The sequence below is a fragment of the Phacochoerus africanus genome, chromosome 11 (assembly GCF_016906955.1).
Source record: "Phacochoerus africanus isolate WHEZ1 chromosome 11, ROS_Pafr_v1, whole genome shotgun sequence".
NCBI lineage: Eukaryota > Metazoa > Chordata > Mammalia > Artiodactyla > Suidae > Phacochoerus > Phacochoerus africanus.
In genome coordinates this window covers 33098911-33121849 of record NC_062554.1, presented here as the reverse complement: position 1 = coordinate 33121849, position 22939 = coordinate 33098911, and the positions used below count along the sequence as shown (strand labels likewise).

General features: G+C 36.3%; 1 protein-coding gene across 1 annotated transcript; it reads left to right on the top strand.

Moving 5' to 3' along the window:
• The first annotated feature begins 12280 nt into the window (after positions 1-12280).
• LOC125111775 (stromelysin-1-like) lies at positions 12281-19512 on the top strand. The gene is made up of 10 exons (XM_047753853.1): positions 12281-12486; positions 13264-13508; positions 13600-13748; positions 13875-14000; positions 14948-15112; positions 15300-15444; positions 16288-16421; positions 16823-16982; positions 18093-18196; positions 19129-19512. Exons 1-10 carry the CDS (start codon positions 12382-12384, stop codon positions 19227-19229), a joined length of 1434 nt encoding a protein of 477 aa, XP_047609809.1. The 5' UTR covers positions 12281-12381; the 3' UTR covers positions 19230-19512.
• Positions 19513-22939: the final 3427 nt, after the last annotated feature.

Here is a 22939-nt window from a genome sequence, read left to right as displayed (position 1 = left end):
CGTATATATACCACATCTTCTTAATCCATTCATCTGTCAATGGACATTTAGGTTGTTTCCATGTCTTAGCTTTTGTAAATAGTGTTGCAGTGAACATAAGGGTGCATGTAAAATAAACCAAGGGACCTAATCAAACTTACAAGCTTTTGCACAGCAAAGGAAACCATGAAAAAAAAAAAAAAAAAAACCTATGGAATGGAAGAAAACAGATTCAAATGATGTAACCTACAAGGGCTTAATCTCCACAATATAAAAACAACTTATACAACTCAACAACAACAACAAAAAACAAACAACCCAACTGAAAAATTGGCAGAAGACCTGAATAGACATTTCTTCAAAGAAGATATACAGATGACCAACAGGCCCATGAAAAAATTCTCAACATCACTAATTATTAAAGAAATGTGAATCAAAACTGCAATGAGAGATACCACCTCATACCAATCAAAATGGCCATCATTAACAAGTCAACAAACACTGGAGAGGGTGTGGAGAAAAAGGTACCCTCCTTCACTGTTGGTGGGAATGTAAATTGGTACAACAACTATGGAAAACAATATAGAGGTACCTCAGAAAACTAAATATAGATCTACCAAGTGACCTAGCAATCCCACCCTGGGCATATGTATTCTTTTTAAAATTCTTTTCCATTATAAGTCATTGTAATATATTGAATATAGTTCCCTGTGCTATACAGTAAATCCTTGTTGTTTATTTTACATATAGCAGTGTGTATCCGTTAATCACATACTCGTAATTTATCTCTTCCCCCAAACTTCACCTTTGGTAACCAAAAGTTTGTTTTCTATGTCTGCGAGTTTGTTACCATGTTGTAAATAAGTTCATTTGCACTATTTTTTAGATTGCACATATAAATGAGATAAAATATTTGTCTTTCCCTGTCTGATTTATTTCACCTAGTATGATATTTTCTATGTTCATCCATGTTGTTGCCAATGGCACTATTTCATTCTTTCATACGACTGAGTAATATTCTATTATATATATATCACTTTCATTTTGTTTCTCTTAGCTGTATATGTATATATATATACAGAAGAGTAATGCAATGAATATTTGAGTGCATATATCTTATGGATTTAAAGGTTTTGTATTTTCCAAATATGTATACCAAGAAGTGGGATTACTAGATCAAATGGCAACTCTATTTTCAGCTTTGTAAGGGACCTCCATACTGTTCTCTAGTGGCTGCACCAATTTATATTCCAACCAACAGTGTAGGTGGATTCTCTCTTCTCCACACCCTTCAGTAGTTAATCTAGGCCCACTTTTTGGAGAGTTGTTATCATGAATGGATGTTGAAATTTGTTGAAATTTGTTGAAATTTGTCAAAAGTTTTTCTGCATCTACAATGATTATACAGTTTTTATTATTCAGTTTGTTAATGTGGTCTATCACACTGATTGATTTGCATGATTGAAAAACACTTGCATCACTGGGATAAATCCTACTTGACCATGCTGTATGATCCTTTTAACATAATGCTTGATTTGGTTTGCTGGGATTTTGTTGAGGATTCTTGTGTCTATGTCCATCAGGGATATTGGCCTGTAATTTCTTTTCTTGCAGTATATTTGTCTGGTTTTGGTATCAGGGTGATGATGATCTCATAGAATGAATTTGGGTGTGTTCCTTCCTCTGCAATTTTTGCAACAGTTTCAGAAAGATAACTGTTAACTCTAAATGTTGGATAGAATTCACCTGGGAGGTTCAGTCTTGGAAGGATGTACCTTTCTAAGAATTTTTCCATTTCCTATAGGTTGTCCATTTTATTGGCATATAGTTGCTTGTAATAGTCTCTTATGATCCCTTGTATTTCTATGGTGTCAATTTTAACTTCTCCGTTTTCATTTATTTTTTATTTTTTTGTCATTTTATTTTTTAATTTTTTATTTTTATTTTTATTTTTTTTTGTCTTTTGTCCTTTTTAGGGCTGCACCCACAGCATATGGAGGTTCCCAGGCCAGGGGTCCATTCAGAGCTATTGCTGCCAGCCTATGCCAGAGCCACAGCAATGACAGATCCAAGCCGCCTCTGTAACCTACACCACGGCTCACGGCAACACCAGATCATTAACCCACTGAGAGAGGCCGGGATCAAACCCACAACCTCATGGTTCCTGGTCGAATTTGTTTCCTCTGCGCCATGGTGGGAACTCCTCCCTTCTCATTCCTAATTTTAATTTTATTTTATTTTATTTGGCCATGCCTACATGTGGTTGTTCCCAGACCAGGACTAAACATGCACCACAGCATCGACCTGAGCTGCTGTTGTGACAAACACTGGATCCTTAACCCACTGTGCCACAAGAGAACTCCTCATTTCTAATTTCATTGATTTGAACCCTCTTCTTTTTTTTCTTTGTGAGTCTGACTAAGGGTTTATCAATTTTGCTGATCTTTTCAAAGAACAAGTTTTTGGTTTCCTTGATCTTCTTCACTGTTTTCTTTGCCTCTTTCATTTATTTCTGCTCTTATCTTTATGATTTTTTTTTCTTCTACTAGCTCTGGTCATTTTCTGTTCTTCTTTCTCTAGTTGCTTTAGGTGTAAACTTAAGCTGTTTACTTGAGATTTTTCTTGTTTCCTGAGATAAGATTTTATTGCTATAAACTTCCCTCTTGAAACTGCTTTTGATGTGTCCCATAGGTTTTTGGATCATTGTGCTTCATTGTCATTTGTCTCTACATTTTTATTTCCTCTTTGATTTCTTCAGTGATTCATTGGTTGTTTGGTAGCATATGGTTTAGCTTTCAGGTGTTTATGTTTTTTGCTTTTTTTTTTTCTTGTAATTGATTTCTAGTCTCAGCATAGTGGTTGGAAAAAATGTTTGATATAATTGCAATTTTGGATTACGTATATATATATTTAATTTCAGTTATTGTATTCTTTAGCTCTGGTTTTTCTTTATTTTCTAATTCTTTGTTGACTTTTTCGCTGTTTGCATCCATTTTTCTTCTGAGTTTTTAGTGAGCATTTTATGACCATTACCATGAACTAATTACTGGACAGATTGCTTATATTCACTTTTCCTGCGATATTGTTTTGTTTCTTTGCTTGGAACATTTCCCTCTATCTCTTCATTTTGCCTAATTCTTTGTGTTTATTTCTATGGGTTATGTAGGTTACTTGCATCTCCAGATCTTAGAAAAGTGGCTTTATGTCGGAATGTCCTGTGGGGCCCAGGAGCATGCTCCCCTCCGGTTACCAAAGCTCTATGCTGTAGAATTTTCCCCATGTGGTTTGTATGCCTGCTTCTTTTATGGCTGAACCAATTACTATGGGCACACTGGAAGTTGGGTCTGGCCCCCGACCCAGATGGCTGCTATGCCCTGTCTCATTAAGTGGCTGTGGGCCTGCTAGAGAGTGGGGCCATGACCCCATGGGGCTAGCTGCATAGGCTGGGGTCCACGGGCACGCTGAGCTGGTGTCAGCCCACTTCTGGTCATGGTTGGCTAGACATGTTTATTGATTTTTTTTTTTTTTGGTCTTTTGTCTATTTTTTTTTTTTTGAGGGCCGCACCCGTGGCATATGGAGGTTCCCAGGCTAGGGGTCAAATTGGAGCTACAGCTGCTGGCCTACACCACAGCCACAGCAATGCAGGATCTGAGCCACATCTGCAACCTACACCACAGCTCATGGCAACGCCGGATCCTTAACCCACTGAGCGAGGCCAGGGATCGAACCTGCAACCTCATCGTTCCTAGTTGGATTTGTTTCCACTGCACCAAGACGGGAACTCCTGATGTTTTTAAAATGAAGAAAAAAAGGGCTTAGAGAAGATAAACAATTTGTTTGATATCACAGAGCTAGTACATGCATATGAAGATTCTAAGTTAGGACCATTTCACCCAAACTCAAGCTCTTTCTACTATGCCATTTTGATTCTATTGACTGATAATCTTTCAATTCATAAGGAGCAGGATCTGATAATATTTGGCTCAACTACTGGGGCAAGATAAAATGGTTAATAAACTATCAACAACAAAAATTCTGTACTTTTCTTGAACGGTAAAGTTGACAATAAAATATCTTAAGGGAGATGCTCATTTAAGTGAGGTTTGAGGAATTTTTCTACTTTTTCACTAAATTCATGACCTGGAACGGTATGTTCCCATTTTGTAATTGCATAAAATGTGACTTTCAAAGGAAAGAAGGATTATGAAATGTGTTTTGGGTCACAAAGGTACTGAATTGTGTGTTTATGCTCAAAACTTTAGACTTGGATTTTTTGACAAGCACTTAGGAATTCATGGTTCACAATATTTTGCTGATATTTCCTGGGATTGGAACATTAACCCACTGTGGTGGGTGAGGAGGCTTTGGAGTTTTGGATCTTGGTGACACATAGTGACTGCTCATAGACATTTGCCCTAACTGGGTCACATCTGGGCAGCACAAGTAAATGATAATTGACAGAAAAGACTGAGATTAATAAGGAGAGAGTAGTCAGAAGGTCAGAAATTCATGAGAGGATCCCCCCTAAACTGAAGACTATCAGACATACACTGGAATGAGAGATATATCCAGGATTCAGTTTTCAAGAATATGAACATAGTAGACAGAAAATTTGTGGAAAGGGTTAAGTCCAGGCTAAGAAAGCTTATAAATGGATGAAATTCAGGGACTAGATTTAGCCTGAAGACATTGCAAATTTCATTTCTATTTTGTTTTGGTTTTGATTGAACAGCATTTGCGTTACTTCTGCTATTTATTGTATACTTGAACAAATGTTTTAACTTTTCTGAATGTTATTTTTTATCTATGAAATGGAGATACTGACATTTACCCTGTGTGATATTTACAATGCGAGTGTAAAGATTATACATACTATTTATATTATGCATATTATATGATCAATATGTAGTGGCTTTCTCCTTTCTTAAAAGACTGTTCTGATACATACCTGTTTGACTATATTACACACTCTGAGATGAGTAAGAGATATTAGTTACCTAAAACTATACAAAATAATGAAAGTTCAGAATGTTGATTCCATTCTTCTAACAGCATAGTTTTAATGGAGAGCAATCTGGCACACCAATACCAGCTCTGTAGGTTTATGTGAGTTAGCTCTACCTTGGTACATATCAAACTGTAGGTTTATGTAAATTAGCTCTGCTTTGGTACATATCTAATGTAGCTAATGTAGCTATTACTACAATACAATTTCATCCTGTCATTCTTACATAATGTAACCATACCAAAAAAAATGTGTAAACATTAACAAATCATGACTCATAAGAAAATGAAGTGTCTCAGTTGTGGCAAAGGCGTGCCTAGGATCATTACACAGATTTGTTAGAGCAATGAGTATTACTGGTTACAGATATTTAACCTGCCCCCAGAATAAAGCATTTATAAATTCTAAAGCTTAAGTGAAAAATATGTGAATAGCAAAAAGAAGATGTCCTTCAGCCAAGTGCAAATACCCAAAACTTTCTTCTATTACAGAGGCGGAATGAGGCATGGAATAGAGACAGCTTTTCTAGTGAGAGACTGAATAGTCAAATGGACAATGACTGCACCATATATACAAATAGCACTTTGACCCACAACCTATAGCAACAGGCACAGGAAACCAATCCCCTTGTCTTCAATAAATAACCCAGGAAGCCAGCTTGTTATAAGTGCAGAAGGCAAGACTGATATCTCTAGTGACAATCTAGGAAGCTAGAAACTAACTTTTGTGACAATCAATCCAAAATGGCTAATATTTGATGAGTAATTGACAGCCTCTTTAATTGTTATCTTTGTTTCCAACTGAAGATATATCAGAAAAACTAAAAAATGCACTACCTAACCAACAGCATAGGATGCCCACTTCTACTTAGCCCACCTATACACAGTGTCCTCATGTCAACAGTTTCCAATCAGGACATATATGAAGACTTCTCTTTTTCCCACCATTAAATCTCCCATTTGTCTGCCCACTTTGAGTCTCTGCCAAAATGCAAGTCTTATGTTTATCTTATCTGACAAAAAAGCACTAAATGGGAAGTATTTTAGTCTCAGAAAATAGCTGGTCTCAGTCAAAATCACAGCAAGTCATTTTGTTGATATCAACAAACCAATGCTAAAGTTTATATTGAGAGATGAGTACATCTAGAGTAGCCAACACAGTACTGAAAGAGAACAACGTGCTATAGTAATCAAGTCAGTGTAGTATGGGCAAAAGAACAGACAAATAGATCAATGAAGAGAGAGTCTAGATATAGATCCACGTAAATATAGTCAACTGATCTTTGACAAAGGAGCAAAGACAATACAATGGAGTAAAGATAGCATTTTCAACAAATGGTTCTGAAACAACTGGACATGTACATGGAAAAAATTTGAGACACAGTCTTAAATTCTTTACAAAAATGAACTCAAGGGAGTTCCCTGGTGGCCTAGTGGTTAAGGATTCAGTGTTGTCCCTGCCGTGGCTTGAGCTCCATCTCTGGCCTGGGAACTTCTACCTGCTGCTTGCATGGTCAAAAAAAAAATTAAAAAATTAACCCAAAATGGATACAGAACTAAATGCAAAAGAAAAAACCATATATAATTTGAAAATAATATATATAAATACTTAATGACTTTTTTTAAAAAAAATAAAGAAGACACTGGCTAAGAGCCATTGAAGTAGCCTTTCCCAAACTTGTACTATAGCACATAAAAGAAAAAAGAAAAATATTATAACATTAATAATAAAGTTGCTTGTTTTAGAGTAAGTTTTTCCACTGTTTATTTTGTCTTTTTTTTTTTTTTTTTTTTTTTTAATGGCCTCACCCATAGCATGTGGAAGAGTTCCCAGGCTAGGGGTTGAATTGGAGCTGTGGCTGCTGGCCTATGTCACAGCCACAGAAACAAGGGATTAGAGCCGCATCTGTAACCCACACCACAGCTCATGGCAATGCCAGATCCTTAACCGACCGAGCAAGGCCAGGGATCAAACCGCATCCTCATAGATCCTAGTGGGGTTAATTACCCCTGAGCCATGATAGGAAATCTCAGTTTTTCAACTATTTATAAGGACAGGGAAACTATATTGGAAAGAAAGATTTGGAGAGCTATCTAGGTTTGTCTTATGAAACCTCAAAAATTATGGTCATCTGGAAGACCTAGAAACATACCTTATTCCTCAAATATCTGGTCAGGGACAAGGACCTTTTTTTTTCTGTGAATTAGAAAATGCTAAAGCCACATATCTATTGGGTGGGTGTGGTTTTGGGAGAAAATAAATTATGACCCTAGAATTTCATACCCATCCAAGATAGTTTCCATAAGAGAGGTTAACAAAAGATATACTCAGACATGCTAGAATTAGTAAATTTCTCCTGAACCACATTTGGAAAATTACATAAAGACACACAATTGCCAGTTGACTTAAAATGAACAATTCCAGATGCATAGGTCAGCTCTAAAAAATTTAACAGCTCTGTTCATTTGTTTGCAGTTTTTTAACTGAAGGATGACTTTTTTCAGGTGGATTTGGCAGTATGGGGTATGCTTGGTCCATGCTGCTTCTCATACCTGTTTCCCTTCTGCTTCTACTCTAATCCTCATATGAAGAAAAAGTGTTTCTCCAGCAACAGTGTGTATCTTCCAACCATATAAAATACATTGCCCTTTGAAGTACCACTAAAAACGTTGTTATTCTGTTTTCACAACTGAAATAATTATGCCAAGAGTATTACAAAATGCTCTTGTTCTTTCCATAAAAATCAGTTGCCTGGAGCATAAAGTCCTTTTTCATTTCCAAGGAATTTGAATGATGGATTCCAACGTATTTACCACTCTTGTTGAGTGATCTGAGTCATTATGCTTTTATAAACAAAAAAAGACCGTCATACCACGTGCAGGTATTATCTGCTCCTAATTCCCTTTTCTACTCTAGTTCACCTTCCAACTAAAATATCTGAAAGGCTCTGTAGAAATTAGACAACAAAATTAGACATCAAAATTAGCATATATGGTCTGATTTCAATTATGAAAAATGTACATTTTTAAAACCCCTTAAGCGACACTTTTAGTCTATATAATTCAGAGGAACTACGTTGCCTTATTAGTACTGGTTTCTGGCTGGTGAGATTCTGATTTGTGGTAAAAACAGATAAAACTTTATAAATTTCCCATAATCAGCATGATATCATGAAAATGAACATACAAGTGATAAAAATCAGAAGAAAGTAAAGAGCAGTGCTTTTCTTCTAAGGGCTCAAATATAAATGATTTTTTTTCTTTCTACCTTTTCTCTCTATATATATTTTCTATAATAAAAATATAAAATTTTATTGCAATATTAAAAATTAGTATATTTAATAGAAACATTACTTTCCATCACCAGCAAGATAAACTAAAGCTGCAGGCTAATGGCATTTTCCTGAACACATTCCAATCTATCTTCCCACAATTTTACTTTTCATTTTTAATTATTACCATTCACACACTTTTTACTTTCATAAAGTTACCTCTGCCATTTTTCATATAGACTTTAAATTTTCTTGACTCTATATGGTTGTTTATTCTGTTCCTGGATTTTCTTCTATGTCCTAATCATTTCAGGCTTCATTCATTTGTGGCTTTATCCTGCGCTTTTTCTAAAGCAAACACTTTTCCTCCTATGTAATTCTGGTACAACATTGTTATTTCTTATGGAATTAGTAGTACAGGTGTCATCTCCTCCACTAGATTACACTTTTTTTTCCTTCATTTGTTCCTTCCTTCCTTCATTTCATCCTTCCTTCCTTCTTGCCTATTTTTAAGTTACTTTATCCTATTTTTAAGTTATTTTTAGGTTACTTTATCTCTGTATTTTTCTTTTAAATATTATCGCCCAATATGCCCAGGAGTGGGATTGCTAGGTCACTTGGTAGTTCTATATTTAGTTTTCTGAGGTACCTCTATACTGTTTTCCATAGTGGTTGTACCAATTTACATTCCCACCAACAGTGAAGGAGACTACCCTTTTCTCCACACCCTCTCCAGTAGTTGTTATTTGTTGACTTGTTAATCATGGCCATTCTGACTGGTGTGAGGTGGTACCTCATTGAAGTTTTGATTCACATTTCTCTTAATAATTAGTGATGTTGAGTATTTTTTTATGTTCCTGTTAGCCACCCATATATCTTTGAAGAAATGTCTATTCAGGTCTTCTGCCCAGTTTTCAATTGGGTCATTGTTTTTTTTTGGTTTTTTTTTTGTTTTTTTTTGCTGTTGAGTTGTATAAGTTACTTGTATATTTTAGAGATTAAGCCCTTGCCAGTTGCATCATTTGAAACTATTTTCTTCCATTTCGTAGGTTGTCTTTGTGGCTTTTTTTTTTTTAATGGTTTCCTTTGCTATGCAAAAGCTTGTAGGTTTTATTAGGTCCCATTGGTTTATTTTTGTTTTTATTTCTGTTGCCTTGGGAGACTGACCTAAGAAAACATTTGTGTGGTTGATGTCAGAGAATGTTTTGCCTATGTTGTCTTCTAGAAGTTTGATGGTGTCTTGTCTTATGTTTAAGTCTTTAAGCCATTTTGAGTTTATTTTTGTGCATGGTGTGAGAGTGTGTTCTAGGCTCACTGATTTACATGTAGTTGTTCAGTTTTCCCAGCACCACTTGCTTTTTCCCATTTTATATTCTTGTTTCCTTTGTCAAAGATTGACCACAGGTGTCTGCGTTTATTTCTGGGTTCTCTATTCTGTTCCATTGGTCTGTATGTCATTTTTGGTACCAGTACCACACTGTCTTGATTATTATAGCTTTGTGATATTGTCTGAAGTCTGGGAGAGTTATGCCTCCTGCTTGGAATACAGATTTTAAGTGTACAATTTTTTTTATTTATTGCCTTTTAGAGAGAAATTAATATAATAGCTTGAAACTTTTTCTATGAAAATAAATTTTAAAAGATCAGTTATTAGGGTATTTGGTAAATATAATATGTAAGATATGGGAATTTAAATATGCATCATTCATGAATTTTTTTACTTTTCATTACCTGTTGACCTTTTCTGTAAGACTTTCATCTCTCTCTCTGCTTCTCTCTCTACATATATATGTATATATGTGTATATATGTGTGTGTATATATTATATATATATATATATTATTCTCTAAGCAATTTGAAGTTTCCTGCTCCATGCAAGTCACAATGCTAAGTATTAGAAGTACAGAAATCTGTCTCTTCCTTCTAAATTTTAAAAATGTTTTATAAATTATGATGCCAGATAAAAATTTACAAAGGAAAACACTTAATTTAGAAGGAATTAACAACTGATGCCACAACTCTTCTGCTTTTAATATCTCACTACCTCTTCTGTCTGTTTTCATTGTTTCTTCCTGGAATTCATGTCTGGTACAGGCCCTTACCACTCCATCCCCCTTAGCTATCCTGACATTAGTGTAGACAACTATTTTCCCCTTACTTGAATCAAAACAAAACAAGACACAAAAGAATGTAGAACACTAATTTTGAAATGTCTTTAGACAGAATCTAGCCCAAGAAAGGATGCTTAAATTTCATGTATGGCTCTTTGCCAAGCAGTCATTAGACATCTGGAAACCTCCAATTACAGGTCCCTACCACTGAGGAATCTTATTGCACCTTCTATAAATATTGACTGAAATATTTCCAATATTTATTTGAAAATATACAAAAATAAAGCAAAAAAAGAAAATAGAAAATGGATACATGTGGGAGGGAACAAAATGTGCACTTATTAATGTTCACTAAATATACAATTTTATTCATCATCTTATTTAATTCTCATTCTCAGGATAGTTCCTTTAGTAAACAAATAAACAAGCAAACAAAAAAAAAAGAAAAAAAAAGTGTAGTGATAAATAAAAATGTGTGCATGTAGTAAACATTTAATGTGTAAGTTTTGTTTCCATTGCTTTGCCTCCCTTTTGATTTTTTAAAATTTATTTTTCTAAAGATATGGGGGAAGTGAGGTTCCTGGAGTAGATGGGTGTTTAGCAGGTGGTGAGAGGATTTTAAAATGTCTAGCAAAGTTTCTTCCTCTACGAAGGTTTAGGGTGTTCCCTAAAAGAATTTATTTCACACAGTTGATGTTGGAAATACTCTAGCTGGCAAAGAAAAATAAAGAAAAGACATGAAAGGGAAGGGAAATAAATTAGAAAGGGAAAAAGGGGAGGAAAAGAGAAGAGAAAAAAGATAAGCAAGGGGCTAGAATGTTTAGGATGACTTTTTTTTTTGTCTTTTTGTCTTTTCTAGGGCCACACCTGCGGCATACGGAGGTTCCCAGGCTAGGAGTCAAATCAGAGCTGTAGCCGCCGGCCTATGCCACAGCTATAGCAACACGGGATCCAAGCCACGTCTGCAACCTACACCACAGCTCACTGCAACACCAGATCCTTAACCCACTAAGCAAGGCCAGGGATCGAACCCTCAACCTCATGGTTCTGAGTCGGATTCATTAACCACTGAGCCACAACAGGAACTCCAAGGGTGACTTTTTTAAGTAAAGCTTTACAGTATCAACTAATTTTAATTTAGCAAGGAAGGAAAGAGATTGAGAAAGAAGAAAAGAATAAAAGATAAAGGCAGGAGGATTTCAATCTAGTCAACAAAGTAATTTATTTCAACTTTTCAAGTATTTATGAAGTAGTTGTAACAGGTCCATGGTCCATCAATAAATTGGGTACAGAATTAAGACCAAAAAAAAAGGAGAATAAATATGCATCCCTTTTTTTCCTCACAATCTTGGTCCCATCCTTCCCATGAGCAACTCCCCCAAATGACTAATAAACCCACTCAGAAAGCAAAGGTAGGTATTTCAAATCAAAGGCTCAAAAAAATGAATCTCCCTTCCAATCTTATTCTAGATAGTATTTCTTCTATTTTCACAGAATTTAGTAGTATAGACCATAGCTATGTATGTCAGCTTTGCATTTGCTTACATCTTCTTATATTGGATTTCCAATAAGTCTTCTTAAAATAAAACTGCATTTAAAATTCTGCACAATTCTTCTTACCAAGTCAGCTTACTTCTCCCTAAAAATCACAAATATAAACTCTCTAGTAAATTCCAATTACTTTTTTCCCCAGAATGAAAAAAAAAAAAAACGCCCCAAGTTTCTTCTTACCAAGACAGGAAGCATTTCCTGGAGATTAATCACTGTGTTCACTTGCAAAATTAGGGAGGCTGAGATAAATCAGTAAAGGAGGTTGTATCATCCTACTCTAGATTTGGGATTTTTGGAAATGGTCCTGCTGTCATTTAGATGAAAGCATTCATGAGTCAATTTGTGGGTGACCTAAATAAACACTGTTACCCTATTAAAGCTGGACTCCAGAGGGTGGACCTAGAAGAAGACAGGCAGAGAGCAAGGCATTAAGACTGCATAGAGCTGAAAAAAGTCAGTGGAAATGAGGAACCTTCCAGTTCTGCTGCTGCTATGTGTGGCAGTTTGCTCAAGTTATCCAGTGGACAGAGCTGCAGTGGACAAGGATGACAGCATGGACTTTGTTCAGGTAATTAAGGGAGACAGCCCCCTGTTCCCTGACAAGGCTAAGTAGGGCAACTATCTCTGCTTTCCGTTCGTAAAACTCACACAGAATTAATTGTTTGAGCTTACCGTGCAGGAAGTTCAAAGGCAATGAGTTATAAAGTGTTGATTTGGAAAAGGTCTCAATATCACACTATTTGGGATCCTCCTTTCATGTAGGAAGAAATAAAGGCCAGAGACATTAGGTGTTTTCCTAAGATCAAAACCATCTTACCAGCAACACTAGTGAGGCTCGAGGCATATGAATAACAAGGGGAGAGTATATCTTGCTTCAGAAATTCTGTAGGCATTTTAATTCAGTATAAGGTCGGCTAGATATTTTTATTGCTGGTGTCAAGTTTAGACACAGGGATTTGCCAAAGCTTTTTCTTAAGCCAGCTCCTTGTGAGAAGCATAAAGTGAAAACTGAAGAAATTGAATAAATGTAGCTGAGATATACAATTATGCTCAAAGAAGCTTGATTGTTTTGTTTTTCTCTTTTAAGTTCACTGGAAACGTCGATTTTCCAATCAGTGTAATTTTTATTGCTTTGGCATTAAATTAAGCTACAGAGATTATTTAGTTACAAAGATAAAAGTGAGGAGGCTTCTTTAATTGAAGAATTAAACAAATAGGACATTCACTTTTACTTTGGCAAACTATAAGAATACTTCAAATAGATTAAGTGAGCAACTGCACAAATTTACTATAAATGCCTAAATATCACTAGAATGACTTAAAACCTATACTTTTATTCTATTAGAAATACCTGGAAGACTACTACAACCTTACAAAGGATGTGAAACAGGTTTTTAGAAGAAAGGACAGTAGTCTGATTGTTAAAAAAATACAAGAAATGCAGAAGTTCCTGGGGTTGGAGGTGACGGGGAAGCTGGATTCTAACACTCTGGAGGTGATGCATAAACCCAGATGTGGAGTTCCTGATGTTGGTTACTTCAGCACCTTTCCTGGCCTGCCCAAGTGGAGAAAAAATGACCTCACTTACAGGTAATGGGTCCAAAGAGATGTTGATATAATACTGAGATTTTATTAATTACTATCACAGGAGAAATATTATCTCCAATTTTTTTTCATACAGGATTGTCAATTATACACTGGATTTGCCAAGAGGTGTTATTGATTCTGTCATTGAGAAAGCTCTGAAAATCTGGGAGGAAGTGACTCCACTTACATTCTCCAAGATTTCTGAAGGAGAGGCTGACATAATGATCACTTTTGCAGTTCGAGGTAAAAAAAAAAAAAATAGAAACAAGCAAGAGAAAAAAAAAAAACAAATTTTATCTGGTGTCATTTGGTTGGAAAAGTTTCCAACTAACTACTGATCTTTCCAATATTTTTTTTTCCCTCTGTTAGAACACGGAGACTTCAGCCCTTTTGATGGACCTGGAAAAGTTTTGGCTCATGCCTATGCACCTGGGCCGGGAATTTATGGAGATGCTCACTTTGATGATGATGAACAATGGACAAAGGATACATCAGGTTAGTTATACATCTCTCAGAATGCTTTTAATGTTGATTTTTGTTTTAATTCTGAGAACTCTTATTAACTAAGAGTACAGAAGAAATGAGGTATTTCCAGTGGGTCAAGAATCAGCAAAAAAAGGTTAGAGATGGGAATAACTGGATATGGCTGGATACTTAGTCTCAAAGATTGATTTCAAGAATGAACCTTGATGGAGTTCCTACTGTAGCTCAACAGTAACGAACCCAAAGTGTATCCAGGAGGATGTGGGTTTGATCCTTTGCCTTGCTCAGTGGGTTAAGGATCCAGCATTGCCATGAGCTGTGGTGTAGGTCACAGGTGAAGCTGGAATCTGGCATTGCTGTGGCTGCGGTGTAGGCCAATAGCTGCAGCTCCAATTCAACCCCTAGCCTGGGAACTTTCATATGCCATGGATGTGGCTCTAATAAGCAAAATTAATTAATCAATTAATTAAAGAAAAGAAAAAAAGGAAAAAAAAGAAAGTCAAGAATGAATCTTGAGGGAGTTCCCGTCGTGGCTCAGTGGTAATGTACCTGACTAGAATCCATGAGGATGTGGGTTTGATCCCTGGCCTTACTCAGTGGGTCAGGGATCTGGCATTGCCTGAGCTGTGGTATAGGTCTCTGACTCGGCTCAGATCCTGTGTTGCTGTGTGGCTGTGGTGTAGGCCAGCAGCTGTAGCTCCAATTGGACCCATAGCCTGGGAACATCCATATGCATCGGGTGCAGCCCTAAAAAGCAAGAAAAGCAAAAAAAAAAAAAAAGAATGAGCCTTGGAAAACACTTGGCTTTCTCTTAATCAGTCCATTTGATCAATTAAACAAAAAAATTGACAAAAAGGCTATGTGTCCTTCCAGAGTAAATAAACGTAATATACAGCTGAGTTGTGTAATGTACATGTATTTAAGGAATAAGTAATTATTATTTATGATTTCTTAAATAGGGGCCAATTTATTCCTTGTTGCTGCCCATGAACTTGGCCATTCCCTGGGTCTCTTTCACTCGACTGACAGTAACGCTTTGATGTACCCAGTCTACAACCCACTTACAGACCTGGCTCGGTTCCGCCTTTCTCAAGATGATGTGAATGGCATTCAGTCCCTGTACGGTGAGTGATGCCAGAAAAATTAGACATTTCAGCTTTGCAATGATGGGCTTCAGGAAAGCTTTAAAATGCTGCATAAAGCATTTGCAGTTTAACTCAAAAGCACTTTGAGAATGTTTGGAAAGCATGTAAATGGACAGAAACATCACATTTCTTCTGACATTTGTATTCTCACATCTGTTCCCTTCAGGACCTCCCCCAGCTTCCCCTCCTGAGCACGTTGAGCCCACAGAATCTACACCTCCAGAACCTGGGACCCCGGCCACATGTGATCCTGCTTTGTCCTTCGATGCAATCAGCACTCTGAGGGGAGAAATCCTGTTCTTTAAGGACAGGTCAGACCAAAAAACTCTATTTTCCTATATATTCTTTTGATATACAATGCTTAGGAAAGAAAACAGACAAACACTTGATAGAGATTTTTAAACATTCAAAACCAAAAATTTTGCTCTAAACTTGAAGTCATTCTGATGCTTCACTTTCCACATTTTCCTAAAACTGTCAAGATCATTTTCAAAGACTTAGGATGATTTGATTTGTATCCTGTAATTATCATTCCCAAATGTTTTAAGTCACAGTTGCTTTTCAAAAGTCACCAACAGAACTTTAGAATAAGAATTTTATCTTTATTTCCATTAAAAAGGACACCAGGATGGTATTACATTTAATCAATGAATTTACTCACTGCTGGATAAATATACGCATGATAAAACATTTAAACTGCACAAGAAAATGAAGAGAAAGTCTTCATCACATCCCTGACCCTTAGTTCCTTATTTCTCATCATCTACAATGATGAACTCTTAAATATCCTTTCAGAACTATTTCATGCATACATAAAAATACACTTTCATAGTACATATACCCACACATGTTCACCTATATAAATGATAGTGTAATATATACACTTTTTTTTTTGCTTGAATTATAGGTAAGTAAAGCTTATAGTTGGCTGATTAAATTGCATTGCAGGATAACTAGGATAACTTTCACAAAAGACATTGCTCTGGCAATAGGTCTTAATTTTTTTCCCAATTATAACCTTCCTGATTTCTGTCTGTCATCAAGTTTGGAGGATGAGAGAATAGGAGAAGATGAATGAGTCAGGACAATGAAGAAAACAGGCCAATAGCTGGAAGACTTTTTAAAGTTTTCGTTTCTTTTTACATGCATTTCAGACATTTTTGGCGCAAATCCTTTAGGACACTTGAACCTGAATTTCATTTGATCTCTTCGTTTTGGCCACCTCTTCCTTCAAGTATAGATGCTGCATATGAAGTTATTAGCAAAGACACTGTTTTCACTTTTAAAGGTAATTATTTTATAATAATTTATTTAACTTGCTGAAATAAAGCCTCTCATAGGAAAATTGAATTAAGACCTTAATTTTGTCTACTATGAATGACAGATTTTGTCTACTTTATTATTCTAAGGTAATGAGGAAATAACTGATACTGGTATTATTTTATTCATAATTGACAGACAGTGAAAGAAACCCAGGAATAGAAATTTCCCAGAGTTGCAAATTCCCTCAATTGGCCTGTGTTCATTCATTCAACTTGTAAATGTTTGTTTAATGTCTATTTTGAGCCAGTGATTAAATATAAAATTCTGGCTTCTTTACCACGAAAATCAAAACTTCTAAGAAGTAGTCCTAAAACCAGAGGCTTAACTATACATTCAGTGTGATTATGATTTTTTTTTTTTAAACAGGAACTCAGTTCTGGGCTATCAGAGGAAATGATGTACAACCAGGTTACCCAAGAAGTATCCACACCCTGGGTTTTCCTTCAACAGTAAAGAAAATAGATGCAGCTATTTCTGATAAGGAGACGAAGAAAACATACTTCTTCGTAGAGGACAAATACTGGAGGTATTTGATTGGGATGACTTTGTATGAGCCCAGTTAGGGAAATTATTTCCTTTCTCTAAAGAAATTCCCTTACTCTTTACCCTGCATCCCTCACACTAGGGACAGTGGAGCTTTAGACAACTATGGGGAAGTGCTTACCTTCAAATACAGAAGTGCCTGATAACAGGGGTTTCTTGAGCTCTCCTGTTCTGAGTCCCATGTACAATAAGCTGGAGCCTCCTGTGCTGTTGCCCCATCTGCCTGGAATGACTTCCCTTCTCCTCCATCTGCCAAATTCCACCCATCCTTCGAATCCTGGCTCAAGTTCCACTGCTTCAAATGAAGCTTTCCCTGCTAAGTTCCCAAACCCAACTGGGCTTTTCTTTTTTGAAAGAAGTCTTGAGAATTCAGGTGACAGGGACAACATTCCTTTCCCCTTGTTTTATTGTCCATGCCTTGCTTCCCTGAGCATTTGTTCTGTCTTCCCACTGTGCGATATGATTCTCAAAGGCTTCCCTTAACCTCATCCATTCATTACCTCGGTTTAAGAGGATGGTGAGCATTAATAATTCAGCTTTATAGATAGAATCTGGGATTCACAGAAAGGCTAATTCTTGGGCTATCTGCCCAGGCTCTGAGACATCTGAACAGACCAGGCAAAGTCCAGCTAACAATCAAAAATGGACTTATTGTGCTTTGCTTCTAGTCTCAATCCCTTTTGATAGGAGGCTGCCATAGGAAATCTGTGCAGGGTAGGGACAACATATAGGAACCAAGTATTATAGGGAAGTTGAAATTTGTATTTGAGATGAACGATTCAATTCACTTTATGTTCATGTCTTTATGATAGAAAGACGACTAAAGTTCTTTCTGTCCAGATCTAAGAAATATGGTAATAAAGAGCACCTGCCAGATCAGGATGTTGCCTCTGTTTCTGGTAGAGAAAGAATTTTAAGAGCTAAGTTTACAATGCCATTAAAGTCACATTTCAGTGGTGCTAAACATATCTGACATTTATTTGCAGCACTTAGAAAGTTTGCTAGAATTATACATTAAACCTAACATGATTTATGAATTTTGCTAAGATGACCTCTATGCAATGCTGAGCTTTCTTTCTTTTACTTGGTGCAGATTTGATGAGAAGAGACAATCCATGGAGGCAGGTTTTCCCAAGCAAATAGTGGAAGACTTTCCAGGGGTTGAACCAAAAGTGGATGCTGTCTTTGAAGCATTTGGTAAGAGGATACTTATTTGGTTGGCAGTGGGGCACTTGAAAAATTCAATAGTAACAGAGTGAAGAGGAAAATCGAAATACTTAATAACAGGTTTTCTTTAACCTTTTTCCTCCCCTCTTTCCTAAATTTCAACTTACCAATTTTGTATCAATTATATGACTACTTCCTACCTTAAGCTATACAAAAATCCCCTCAAGTAGTGTGGCCAAGTTTAACACTGGCCAGCTGGCTTTCTCATTCATTCCATGCCACTGCTACTATTAATTCCCGGGGATATTTTTCTGTCTTTCCTGACCAGTCAGTCAGTTGCCAATATTTAACTTTCCATGAGCCCAAAGTTTTAAAAAAAATATTTTTTTTTCCTCCTCGGGGATAGATGGGTGGAGTGATAGATGATCTTTATTAGGACGTAAGCTGAGAACCGTAAAGGATCATCTGGTGTTCCGCAAGAGTTATGGTGCTTCTCTGAAGCCAGAAGTTCCCCTCAGGCTACAGTGCGAGGAAATGGGAGAAGTGTGGGGAAGAAAAAGCATAAAGTCACCACAGTTTCCTAAGAAACAGAGAACCTTATCCACTTCAAGTCAGAATAACCTAATAATCCAGAGCCTGGCTTTGCCAGCAGACAGAGCTAAAGTGAGGTGCTGTCTCCATCCATTCCTTGTTGAGTGACCTTGGGCAAGCATCTCAATTTGCCTGAACCTCAACTTGCTCATCTGTCAAGTGGAGTTTGATATACTTGCCTTGTAGGATTATGGCAGGAATAATGAAAAAAGTCATGTAAAATGCCTAACATAGTTTCTGGCACACAGGAAAACTCTATAAACCCTTTCTGTCTTTAGCTATCTATTATTCTGAAGTTTGTATGTTGCCAAATTTATTTATTTGGGAAAAAAAAAAAAAAAACCTCACATTTCTCCTGTTTGTATTTTCAGGGTTTTTCTATTTCTTCAATGGATCTTCGCAGTTCGAGTTTGACCCAAATGCAAAGAAAGTGACACATGTTTTGAAGAGTAACAAATGGTTGAATTGTTAGGAGACATGCTTAGATGACATAACATGGAAATTTTAAATGAAGCTAACAGCTCTTCAGCTGAGTCTCTGTGACTCATTTTCTCCTGAGTGTGCAGTGACGGAGAGCATGACGTTTGTCTTTTGAGTTAGCGTCACATATTACAGGGCATTCAAAGGGGCTGTGAGCTTGTACTTTGGACACATGGGGTAGCCTTCCACAAGGAAGGCGGAAGCACTCATGCAGCAGACAGGCAACTGTATATAGACTATTTGCTTATTATTTAATAAAGAGAATTTTTCAGTTATTTTATTGTTTTGTTTATTTATTTCAAGAGCGAGTCATCCTCACAATCATGGGCCCATCGTGGACTGAACAGTAGACAGCCTGAGATGTTTGGCCAATGGAGGTGGCAGGATTAGTGTCTCCACAGCTGGGGCCTCACAGTGGGCTCCTCTAGGACTGCAATCTATCACTTGCCCTCTCCAGGTGCCCTACAAACAGGAAGCTTATTTCCCCACCCAGACATCTTATGTGTTCTTGATATACCTAAGGAGAAAGATCTAGGGGAGTTGTCACCTTGTAAAGCAGGCTCTGAAGAAAGTTGTAAAGCAGAATCCTAAGGTTATAGCAAGTCACCTAGTTCACACATCTCACTTTTCAGGTAGGGAAATCAAACCTGTTCTTCATCTTTCACTTTTACTGATCTATTCCCTCAATGGAGCCCTTTTCCCTGCCCTAGCAAACAAATGTGCTCATATCCATCCTATTCACACATGAAAAGACCCTCCTGTACTCATTTTGCATTTGTCCATGACCAGAAGTCCATGGGGAAATGCCTCTCCTAAAACAGATTTATCGCCCCTAAGTAATATGTGCAGCAGCATATCTGCTACATGGTAAGAGCTCATTCACAATGTAACATATTATTTGTGAACAATTTATTAATTTTCCATGTACCAGATATTTTACTAAGTTGTGGGCAGAAGAGCTTGAGAAAATGGGCACAGTCCCTGCCCTCATTGAGATGATAATCCAGCAAGAAAGGATATATGTAAATAGTGACAAACATGAATATGCAACCGTAATTTTAGAGTTAAAAAGGAAAAAAAAATAGATTTCTTTGATAGAGCAACAGGAGGATCTTACTTCAGACTGGGTGGTTTGAGAAGTTTTGAGGGAATGGCATCAGAGACAGTTTTGAAGGAAGGCATGGAGATTAGGTAAGGAGATGATGGTTTGAACTGAAGTGGTCACAGTGGGGAGTCAGAGACAGGAATAGATAGGTAGATGGATAGATAGATAGGTGGGTGATAAACTAGATATAGATAGATGGACAGATAGATAGATAGATAGATAGATAAACAGAACTTTATGATGGGTTAGATATGGTGTTTAAGAGAAAGGGAATTGGCCAGAATAATTCCCAGATAGCTTCCTTGAGCATAAGAGCTCATGCGGAAAACTTAAAGAGAAGTATTTTTGTAAGGAAAGGGCAGAAATTAGGAAGAATTTCTCCATTTGGCCAATTTTTAAAATGTCTGAGAGATTTCCTAGTAAGGCCATGAGGTAAATGAGTCTAGAACTCAGAAGAGAAGATACAGTAATTATGTGTGGTGATGAATGTTAACCTAAACTCCCTGGGGTAGTCATTCAATGTATACACAGAGCAAATCACTATGTTGTATACCTAAACCTAATACTATGCTATATGTCAACTATATCTCAATTTTTTTAAAAAAAGAGAATATATAAATATGTGATATTTTTCAGCATTTAAAACCTCCCCTCACTTAAAACTATAAGTATATGAAGGCCATACCATATAGGACATTTTAAGATGGAACCCTAATAAATAACAATATTTTGCCATAGATTGAACAGTTCTTTATTTTAAAAATTAAATTTATTGTTTTAACTTTTTGATAAGGACTACATAGCAGAAGCTCAAATTCAAAAGGCAAAAACTATTATGTAATGAAAAGTTAATTTCCCTCACACCTGTATCATCACCATCTAGTAGAGTGAGAGGCAACCTAGCAGAGTCTCAGAAATTTTTCAAAACTAGTTTATACAGAGACAAACAATAATATAATCGTTTTAAGTTAAAATGGTAGTTTGTAAATTCACACTGTTTTGCTCTTTTCTATTTTCACTTACTATAGGTTGGCAACTCCCCATGAGCACATGTAGAATTTGCCTCATTCTTTCACTGGCTGTGTTCTATGAAATAATTATATAATTTCTTTATTCAGTTGCCTATTGGTCACTAAATTAGTGATTAAATAAATGCATACGTCAAAAAATAATTCTTTAAAATAAAAATAATCAAAATAAATATATTTTTAAAAAATAAGTATATAAATAATAATTTATAAAATATATACCATATGGAAATAAAAATAATGAAAAGCAAAGCAAATAAAAATTGTGTGCATTAGATTATTTTCAGTATTTCATACATCAGTGGGTTATTTTCAACCTTTTCCTCTTATTCCCAATGCTACAATGAATATCCTTGAGCACACTTGCATATCTGATAAAAAGTTTAAACTTCAAAGTCTGAGCAGAGATGGAGGATCAGGGAAACTATCTTTTGGACTCTTCACCATGCGGGCCATTAGATGCTCTTTACAACATCAGTATTGGTGGAATAATGGAGTTGAATTCTGATCGAAGTGGATTGAAATATGGATGTTAGACTACTTTTAGCTGCATGTAGCAAAAAAATTCCAACTGACTTAAAAATAAGAATGTTACCAAAAGGCAAAAGATAAGGGGTTGGTGAGGATGTGCACTGCTGCTGGGAATGCAAGTTTGTGTAGCCACTATGGAAAACAGTATGAAGATTCCTCAAAAAATTAAAAATAGAGCTACCATATGATTCGACTTCTCGGTGTATATACAGAGGAATGAAATCAGTATCTTGAAGAGATAGCTGCCCTCCCATGTTCATCACAGCTAATGCCAAGACATGGAAATAACTTTTTAAGTGTATGCTAATGGATAAGTGGATAAGGAAAATGTGGCATATATACAAATGAATTATTATTAAGCCTTATTTAAGTAAAAAAGTAAATCCTACCATTTACAACATCATGGATGGAACTTGAGGCCATTATGTTAAGTGAAATCAACCAGACACAGAAAAGTTAAAGCTGCAAAATCTCATTGACATGTGAAATAAATTTTAAAAGTCCAGCTCATAAAAGCAAAAAGTAGAATGGTGGTAGCCAGGGGCTAGTGGGTGGAGGAAATAGGGGATTTCCGGTCAAAGTTTACAAAGTTTCAGTTGTATAGGGAAATAAGTTTTGGAACTCTCCCGTAAAGCACTGTGACTATAGGTAGTAATACTGTATTGTATACCTGAAATAGGATGAGGGTAGATCTTAAAAGTTCTCAACACCAAAAAAACAAACAAAAAATTAATTATGAGTGTCAACTGAAAAAAATGCCCAAACTAAAAGTTGAGAATTATGTTTTATTTAGCAGCCAAAACTGAGGACTTAAGCCTGGGACACAGTCTCTCAGATAGCTCTAAGGGACTGCTCCAAAGAGGTAATGGAGGAGCCAGGACATATAGGACGTTTTGCAACAACTACTGAGGAATGGGAACATCAAAAGATTACTATTAATTAAAGAAAACTAGACTTCTCCAGCTAATGAATTTAGAGTTTTTCTATGTATGGGAAGATACAAAAGTCTGGGCTCACTGAAATCATTTCTTTGATATG